General features: G+C 66.8%; 1 protein-coding gene across 1 annotated transcript in view; it reads right to left on the reverse strand.

Moving 5' to 3' along the window:
* Positions 1 to 1,206, reverse strand: part of PANK4 (pantothenate kinase 4 (inactive)) — a 6,329-nt gene extending 5,123 nt beyond the window's left edge. The window contains exons 1-3 of the mRNA XM_030327153.1: positions 1,124 to 1,206; positions 783 to 996; positions 592 to 671 (exon numbers count right to left, since the gene is read on the reverse strand). Of these exons, the coding sequence (XP_030183013.1) occupies positions 592 to 671; positions 783 to 996; positions 1,124 to 1,206 (377 nt within the window). The remainder of the gene's footprint in view (positions 1 to 591; positions 672 to 782; positions 997 to 1,123) is intronic.
* Between the last annotated feature and the right edge of the window lie 8,350 nt (positions 1,207 to 9,556).

The following is a 9,556-nucleotide window of genomic DNA, read 5'->3' on the forward strand; positions in this document are numbered from 1 at the left end:
TTAGTCTCCTCGGTGCCGACGGGGCGGCCTGAGGTTTGGGGAGATAGAGCCTCGTCCGTGCCCGTGCCCTCCCAAGGGTGACAAAAACATCCAAGGGAGAAAAATATCTCGTGACGCATGAAAATGAGATGGAACTTCAATCTGAGGGCTTATGAGCACAGTGTTCTGGGAGCTGGCCAGGCACACTCCTGCGCCGGGGCGGGGGGGGGGAGCTGCCTCCCTGACACAAGGCAGAGGTGAGCAGGGGGGCACACACCGCCCCACACCCTGTGTTGCACCTGCGCGGGATGGACGCTCCACCCTCGGTCTGTGAACTTCCGTCCTGGCTCCCGCCCCGGGGGGCGGCCCCACCCGCCCTTGGCATCTGGGGCCCCCGCTGAGGAGCGGCCACCTTGCCAGGGCCGAGCGTCATCACGCCCATTTGCACAGGCAGGTAAACTGAGGACCGGTTTGACCCCAAGGCCAAGCTGCCGGTTGGTAGTTGAGTCCGGACCGGACCCTGGGTGAGGGCGGTTGGGGTCCCCTTCTCCTCACGGAAAGGACCAGAGTGGCTTCCTGGCTCGGTTTCTACTTTGGCCACTCAGCCCCTACCTCGACCACTTGCGCGCCTTCCGGAATCGGGGGAAACTTCCCCTCACGCCCTCCCGGCGGTTCCGTGCTCTCAGCGCACTCTACGCCCGACGAAGACCCGTTTTGCTCTAAAAGCGCCCCAGCTCCCTCTCCCTAGCTAAGTTCTCTTCCCGCACAATCTGACCCTGTTTGCTCATTGGGGTCCTGCTCACTGGGGTCGGGGGCTGGCTGTTCCCGCCCCCTTGCTCCATGCTCCTGGGGTGGGGGGCCTGCAGGAGACCTGGCTGGCCGTCCCCGGGCCTTGTGCCCCCCATCCGATTGCTGAAGGCTTGGCCTGGCTGGTCTTTAAGGAGCTCCCCTGCTGCCTGGCCAAGTCCCCGGGGCTCCCGACACAAGCAGGGGGTGGGAGTGCCGGCTGGGTGGGAGCTGCAGGACAGCAGCAACCCCGAGGCACAGGGCCTGGAGGGACGGCAACTAATTTGCACGTGACTGTTGGAACAGAGAGGACAGTGCCCCGGGCAGGGTTGGGGCCACCCACTGGCGGATCAGTTACCTGCGATGCTGAGGTGGGGGCGGAGGGGGCCTGGGCAGCCCTGGGATTTGGAAGTCCCTTCTCTTTGCCCCACAAAGTGACATAGCGACTCAGATGCCCCTCATCCTGTGATAGCCGAAGGGGCCAAGAACCCCAGTTTGGCCACCGCTATCCTAGCCGGGAGCCCCTGCTTCCCAGGCATCGTGGAGACCCAACGGGTCACAGATCGGGGTTCGAGCTCCACGCCTCCCGCGTTGGCTCCCAGCTGATCCCTGGACCCCCCAGCTCCTCTCCAACCTCCCACGGGAGCCCTGTCCTGACTCTAAACAACCTCACCAACGGTCCTTTTGGGTACCCACATACCACAGACTCCACCCCTTATAACTGGTAGTTCGGGGGCGCCTAGGGGGCTCGGTCGGTTGAGCCTCCGACTCTTGATTTCGGCTCAGCTCGTGATCTCACGGTTCGTGGGTTCAAGCCCCGCACCGGGCTCTGCACTGACAGCACAGAGCCTGCTGGGGATCTTCTCTCTTTCTCTCTGCCCCTCCCACAAGTTCTCTCCCTCTCTCTCTCTCTCTCTTAAAATAAATAAACTTAAAAAAAAAAAATTAAAAAAAATAACCGGTAGTCTGGGCCAGCTGTCAGGGGCTCAGGGCTCCAGCCTGGCATGGGGACCCCTCAGTGATGCTCACACCTACCAGGACGCAGCACCCCAGGTCACAGATGGAGCCCAGAGAGCTCAAGCCAGTCCCGGGATCCTGGTTGGCCTCACACTTAGGGGTGGAAGCAAGAAGCTCGCCCACCCCCAGCCAGGCAACAATTACCCACTTTCAGCGGCCGCCAGATGCCAGGCAGGGCGCCCGGAGCCCGGGCGTGGGGCAGGGTGTGGGGGAGATGGGCGGGGGCTTCGGAGTCTGGCCCTTCCTCCTCTGGCTGTCCCCGGGTCTGGCGGTGACCTCATGTGCGGTCCCCTGCCCCACCCCCCCCCAGGACTGGGATGGCTCCTGGCCTCAACCCGGAGGCTCTGGTGAGGGACCACCTGTCCGCTGGGCTCTGGGCCGCACGGAGCAGTCCCCGGCCGCCCTGGAGCTCACTCTCGGGAAGGAGAGGACAGCCCCCGCCCGCCCCCTCGGGCCTGCTGCTCTGTGTGCGAAATGGGGTGTGAGGGGGTCTCGGTGGCCTCCCGGGCCCCATGGACCCCTGCCGGTCTGATGCCCCGCAAGGAGGCCCAGGGGTGCGTCCGGCACGCGGCCCGCCCCCAGCCCAGAGGGGAATTTGGGCGGGAGGGCCTCTCCGGGTGGCTTCCTGGGGACATTCATCCTGCACAGAAGGCGCGTGCTGGCTTTGTGTGCCGAGCTGCGGGCCCAGAGGCCATCTGGGGAGCACTCTGAGCAAGGCGGGGCTCCCCCGGCTGCCTTTGGAGGTTGGGGAAGCAGCGGCAGCTCCTGAGGCACAGGCTGGAAGGTTGCACATCTGGCCGGGCTGGTGCCTTCCCATTTCCATGGCCCCTGGCTGTCCCCGCGCACCCAGGCAGGCTCTGCCTGCCAACTGCTGCCCCCCCCCCCCCCCCCCCCCCCCCCCCAGCCCAGTCAGCCCAGCCCAGTAGGGCTGTGGGCTCAGGGCTCTGATCCAGACCGCCACCGCTCGCTGGGCTCTCTGGACCTCAGTTTCTCCATCTGTAAAATGGGGTTAATAACGGTCCACCTGAGTCACGCGCTGAGGAGGAAGCGGGCGAATAAAGGCAGAGCCTTCAGGTGGCCTCACGGCACAGCGGCTGGCATGGCCGTCACCGTCATCTGGGGCCCCGGCCCTAGGCTCTGCCCTGACTTTGGCTCACTCCACCCACTTGGTGCCCGACCCCGGCCCAAGTTCTGGGCCGCCCGGGAGCGGCCGATGGAGCAGGGGAAGGCTGGGCTTCAGGGGCCAGAGTGCACCGGGGACTGCGTGACCTCAGGTGGGGAGCTGGGGTCAGTGCCCTGCCCAGTGTGGCAGGTGTAGTCCTGCCTCCCCCTCGGGATCCTGAGCAGGTCCAGGAAGACACGTGTCTTGCTCAGTCTGTATGCAGTCGGTGCTAAATAAGTGCGCAGTTCCTTGCCACACCCTCCCCGTCCATGCCCCTGAGCACCCCCGAGTCTGACCTCAGCCCCGGGCCCGCCTCGTGGCCCGCTGTGGGCGTAGCGGGCAGTGCAAAGGGTAGGGTCTGTCAGCCCCAAGGAAACGCCCTGGCTGACCACCGCCCAAGAAGGCCAGAGGCCCGGACGGTCAGGAGGGAGGGCCCCGGGGGGGGGGGGGGACAGGGCCGGAGGGGGCTCCTTGAAAGTCCCGCCTGGTGTGGGGGCAGTTCTGAGTCTGGGCAGCTGGACGGGTGGGGGCAGGGACAGTCTGAGGGGCTCTCCACGCAGGGGCCCTTCCTTGCTGGGGGACTTCTGGGGCCAGTGCTCGGCAGACAGGACCTCTGTGGGGACCCCTACCCCCACCCCCGCTGGGGGGGCCATCCTTGAGAGGGTGTCCTGCTGGCCCCGAGATAATCCGGGCTTTGGAGAGGGTGTGAGAGGCTGCCCGCCGACTTTCCCACAGCCCCACATAAAGGGCCGGCCGCCAGCTGCTCTCCCACAAAAGGCTCCCAGCCATTCAGGGCCTGCAGGCAGGCGGGGCGGCCGAGGGGCGGCAGAGGCCTACCTGGCCACCCCCAAGCCGGCCGCATCCGCAGGGGCAGCGCCCGCCTGCTGACCATCAAAGGGCTGGGAGGTCCCCAGGGCCGGGGCTTGGGGGCAGCCTGCGCGGCCACCCGGGCCAGCCACGCGCCTGCTCCCCCACCCCACCCCCTCCCCCTGCGTTGCCCGAGGCTGGCTCGGTGCCCGGGTCTGTCACTCACCCCCGTCACCTGGGGCACAGGGCCTCTCAGGGGGACCCGTCACTCTCCTGCTGCGATGCCGGGCATGGTCACCCCTTCTCCGCGTCACACACCCTGGCCACTCCTCATCCCCTCCCGGCACCCCTGCTCCCGGCCCTGGCCTGTGCCCGGCTCGCATCCCCACCCCTGCTCCGCCACACGCAGAGCGGGTGACGGGGCAGTGACGTGGTAGGGGCACAGGGCTGGGCAAGGCCTCCTCCCCGGGCTGCTGGACGAGCCTCCTAAGACCAGCGGTTTAAAAAGACCAGGTCCTGGGGAAGCCAGGGTGAGGCCAGCTTGCGTCTCCTGCCCCCGGGAACGAGCTGTCCAGAGCGCCTCCGGAGATGACCTTATAATATGAGGACCAGCCTGGGGGAGGGAGGAGGTGACAGCTGGAAAGTGAGATGCAGGCTAGGGTTTTCCAGGGGCAGGGCCGCCGTGCTCCTCCGCCGGCGAGCACCCCGTCTCTGACGCCGCATCTCCGCTGCCCCTGCGGAGCCTCGCCTCACCCCCGGGGAGCTTGGTCGGGGCCAGCAGGTGCCTGGCGGGGAGCACTGCACCGGTGTGAGAGGCCCGGGGTAGAGCGAGCACGGCTCCTGCGGGCAGGCGGCGGTCAGAGGGGGGCCAGAGAGGACCTTTGAACGGTGCCTGGATGGATGGGAAGGTGGGGTGTGCTCAGAGCCGCTCCGGACACTGAGCCACGGGGACGGCCGCTCCCACCGGCCTCTGCGCCCCCGGGCAGGCAGCTGGACCGCGGGCGGCTGCGCCGTGAGGATCTGACAGCAGGACTTGGTCGTGGGGCACGTCCTGGCCACGGCCCCACGTGTCCCCTGCCACCGCCCACACCCCCACCTGCTAGGGGTGGGGGCATCATCCCGGTCTGGAGCGCCCCCCCCCGGCCCCCCGCCCTTTGTCGCCCAGCTGGGCTGCTGATTGGTGGCGGAGCGCGGGAAGGCACGAGACCCCGAGGCCCCAGCACCCAGCCGCCTCCGCTGCCTGTGACCACCCTCCTGCCCCGTGCCTGGCCGCACCCCAAAGCGAAGATGGGCCGGGGTGTGGGGCGCCAGGGTCGGGGGGGGGCGGGGCTGGCAGGTGCCGCCCCCACCTCTCCGGCCTCCCTTTTGTTCGAGAGGTTTGCGGCTGGGGAAGGGGCATGGTGGGCACCGCAACCCGCTGGGCTGGGGGCGGCGGAGGGGTGCCCCCTGGGGCAGGGCCCCCACCCGTGGCCGGCTCCCCCAGCCCGCTCCCCACTGGGCTCACTTCCCGCGGCCCCTGAGCCCCGACACTTCAGGGGCCGTGATCCTCCCCGCGTACCTGCCGCACCGTGAGCGGGTACAGCCCCCGTTCACAAGGTGGCCTGTGGGGGTGACTCTGCCAGGCTCCTTGGACCCAGCGGAGGGGGCGGGGCTGGCTGGGCACAGCGCCGCTCTCGCAGCAGGGAATTCTGTGTCCTGCCCAGCACCAGGGCCCAGGCTGAGCAGCCCGGCCCCCAGACAGGGGGGACTGGTGGGACCCTCTCCTGCAGGCCGTGCCTCCTGTCATCAGCTTGAAGCAGGGGTCCCGGGGGCAAGGGCTTTGTGCCTCTCGAAGGCTGTAAACGGCCACGGCTGCCAGTGACAGAGGGAGCTGGGGGCGGTGCTGACGGTGGGGAGGGGTGTGTAGGTGTGTGAGCCCTGCAGGGGGACTTGTTTCTTCCATGAGGACAAAGGACCGGATGCTTTATGTTCAAGGAGAGAGGGAGTGCGGAATGCCGTGTGCGGGACAGCATGGGGGCGTGGGCCCCTGGTGGCATCCCACGGGGCGCAGGTGTATCTGTTGGCCCATGGCAATGTGTGTGGGGGCACACACAGAGCGTGCCTCCCAGTGGGACCACCACGGAGCTTGGGTAAAGGTGGGTCTCTGCCCCTTCCCCCAAGGTTGGCTGGTGCAGGGCCACTGCCGGGGTGTGGGGAGGGATCTGGGACCTCCTGGGACGGGGCCCTGTGTCAAGGGCATCCTGGGCTGGTGGCCTCTTCTCTGGAACCGTGGTTGAGGCCCGGCCTGCTCCCCTGGCTCCTAATGACAAGGTAGACCCTCGGGTCTGAACCGGGGTGGCTCCTGGGGTTCCCCCCGTTTACCTTGGGGTCTGCCGTGGGACGGGCAGTGTGCCAGCCGCCCAAGTCACGGGTTCCCGAGTCACCTTCCCAGCAGCCTGGAGGCGGGAGCCTCACTGCCCCCCATTTCACACATGAGCACGCTGACAGCCTGCAGAGTTGGGGCACACAGGACACACAGGGAGGCCGTGGCCTCCCCGGCCCCACAGGGACTCAGCAGAGCAGGGAGTGCGCCTCATGCAGCGATCTTCCGGCTGGTCCTCCAAGTGTCGCCCCCCACTTATTCCCAGGATAAGCGCTGCCCTTCTCCGTGGCGGCACCACGGCTGAGAAATTGCTTTGTCCTGGGCCCAACCCAGCGTCCTTCCCGGAACCCACGCTGGACGTCCTTGCCTGCGCCGGGGCCGGGGGCACGGTCTTAGGGGGGTGAGGCCGGAGAACCACACTCCGGGTCCCTGACCAGGTGGTGTGAGGGCAGCGGATGCCTCCAGCAGACGCCAGCACGGGGTGTGGGGTTTGCTGCCCCCTGGTGTCCTGTGACCTGACCGTGGGCGCAGCCTGGCTCCTTGGCCTCGAGGTGTCCCCCTAGCGGAGGAGAGCATCCCTGGGGATGCACGGCCGCCCCGAACCCAGCCCCAGTGGCGGCGCGGGAATGCCCAGGTCTGGGCGGGTCTTCTGGTAGGTTCCAGGAAAGTGGGTGGGGAGACGCCGGCCCAGCCGGGAAGCTGTCTCCTGGGGAAGCACCGGCTCTGACCTAAGCTGACCTCGTACAGACAGGAACCCAGAGAGACGACGGGTCACTGGGGGGCCGCCGACCACGGGGGCCGCCAGCCCGCCTCGCTAATGCCGTCGCGGCTTCCGCACCAGGTGCAGCTCCGGCTTGTGGGGCCCCAAGCTGCCCGCCTCCATTCGTGGTGACCCCTTGGTGCTCCCCAACCTCACAGTCAGGGTTCGAGCTACCCCATCGGTCAGCAGATCTTTCCTGTGCGGGCGGGACAGCCTGGACGGCCGTCCCTGTGTCCCACTACCCAGCATGCAGCAGGCGCTTAATTACTGTGGGCTAAACAGACCGCGGCCTCCTGGAGGCAGGGGCAGCTCTGGAGTCAGGACAAGGCCCCAAGGGCTCCGGACCCTCCCAGCTTCCCTATCAGGGCTGGGCGGAGCCCCTCAGCCGCGGGCGACCGCCCCTCCTCACCGGGCCCAGGCCTGTCTCAGGGCCTAACCCAGGGCGGGCCTGGGCTGCAGGCTTGACTTCCTGCTTTCTGGATCGTGATTCCAGGGAGCCCGTCTGTCTTGTGCCACATACGGCAGCACTGGAATCGGGGTCTCCGGATTCCCTACCTTATCTGGGGGCCGATCGAGCCCACTTGTGTCCGAGGGCCTTCGGTCCCTCAGAAGGGGACACGGAGACACAGGCCTGGGGCCGCTTACTGGGGGACGAGCAGTCTGTGCCCCGGCAGGTCCCGGTCTGGCTCCCCGCGGGCGGGTGGGTGTCAGAATGTCCAGGCGCGGGGGCGCGGGGGGCCCCCCGGGCGGCTCGGTCGGCCGAACGTCCAACTCTCGGCCTCTGCTCAGCTCACGATCTCACGGTTTGTGTGATGGAGCCTCGCGGCGGGCTCTGCGCTGAGCCTGGCGTCTGCTGGGGATTGTGTCTGTCTTTCCCTCTCAGAATAAATAAATAAACTTAAAAGAAAATGACATCCAGTGACCTTGCTTAAACAAAAGAGAAAGGAAACTAGAGGCACACTGTTCGTCTCATGACGACAGCTCAGGGGAAAACAGGTTACGGAATGTCCTGAAAACAGAACCACTGCTCCCAAACGCAGGCGCATCCTCTCCGCTGGCAGGGGGCGGGGGGAGGGGGTGCACCTGCTGCCTGCCGCGGGGGCTTCCCGTGTGCGGCTGGGGCCGGGCTCCGGACGGTGCAGGACCCTCGGAGGCCGTGGCCTTGGGGCTTCACATGCTACCCCACGTGCAACACGTCAGCTCAGGGCGCATCTCTGTTTATTTTGATGTAATTCACAGGAGTTGTAAGAAATCATACAGACTCCGTGCGCCCTCTGCCTGACGTCCCCCGGGGGTAACGTCTTACAAAACTATGTTCGGGGTTTACGGCCGACATGGTCACGACACAGCACGTTCAGTCAACACAAGGATCCCTCCGTCTTTCTTTTTACGATTTTCTTGATTTGCTTTTAAAAAATTGTGGCGAAATATACGGAAGATTTGCCGTCCTAACCATTGGTAAGTGCACAGCTCGGGGGCGTTAAGCACATCCACACTGAGGCCAGGCCCACCGTCCATCTCCAGAACTTTCCGTCTTCCCAAACTGACGCTCCCCCCGCCCCCAGACCCTGGGGCCCACTCTCTCCAGGCACTCGGCGACGCCAGGCCCCTCGTGCCACTGGATTCAGGGGGACTCTGTCCTCGTGACCGGCTTAGTTCACCGAGCACGGGATCCTTTAGGTCAGCCGTGCCGCAGCGCACGTCCCAGCTCCAGTGACACTCCCCTGATGGGTCCGTTCATGTGTGACAGACACCCGGGGCCGTGGTGCAGGCCCTGGAGGCGGCCCCTGCCGGCAGGACCTGCGCCGGATTCGTCTCCGAACCCCTCCGTGCAGGGCTGAGGGCTGGACGGCAGGGAGTGCGGGGGCCGGAGAGGAGGTGGCGTGTGGAGTGTGCGGCAGGCCGGAACCGTCCTGACTGTCCGGAAGGCGTCTCTTCTGGGGAAAGCGTGGGCTCCCGTGAGGCTGGCCTGGTGGCCCGGCCTTCCCCCGCCGTGAATGCCGCTACATCTCTCACTCAGCTTTTTTCTTGCAGAAGTGAAACCCACACGGTGCAGGAGAGAACAAAGCAGAAAGCGGAAGTTGGCCCTTCGGGGGAGCTGTCCCCACGCCCCCAGCGGAAAGATGCCTGACGTTTCTCGGGGCGCGGGAACGAGTTGTTTCCGTGCACGCCCTAGGTGCTGGCGGCCGTCTGCGTGTGGCTGTCGGGACCGGCCTGCCCGAGTTCCCTCCAGTGACCAGCGCTAGCCTGAGAAACGGCGCTTCTTGCCTCTTGTGGCCCCTTGACCAGAGGAACGAGAACACCGGTCGTCGTCCTGCAGCCGGGCTGCCAGGCACGTGCCCGAGCCGTGAGGTCGGGGGATTGCCTGTGACAGCCAGGGACACTCCCGCGGGCGCTGCTCGGCGGGACCGGGTCTGGGCTGTGCTGCGCCTGAGTGCGGCCAGGAGCAGGGACCTCCGGGACCGGGGGTCTTAACGCCCCTCGCCGCTGTCGTGAGCAGCCTGGATCAAGGCAGGGGGGTGCGTGAGACCAGCCGCCAGGATTAGCCGGTCTTGTCGTGGCCTGACAGTGATTCTGTTTTGTCTGAGCGCACACCCGGTCCGTGTCCTTGTGGATGCCACGCACCACGACGTCACGTGACGCAGCAGGACAGCGCAAGCCCGGCTCCCGGTGCGGGCCAGCT

Source organism: Lynx canadensis, chromosome C1 (genome assembly GCF_007474595.2).
Source record: "Lynx canadensis isolate LIC74 chromosome C1, mLynCan4.pri.v2, whole genome shotgun sequence".
Taxonomy (NCBI): Eukaryota; Metazoa; Chordata; class Mammalia; order Carnivora; family Felidae; genus Lynx; species Lynx canadensis.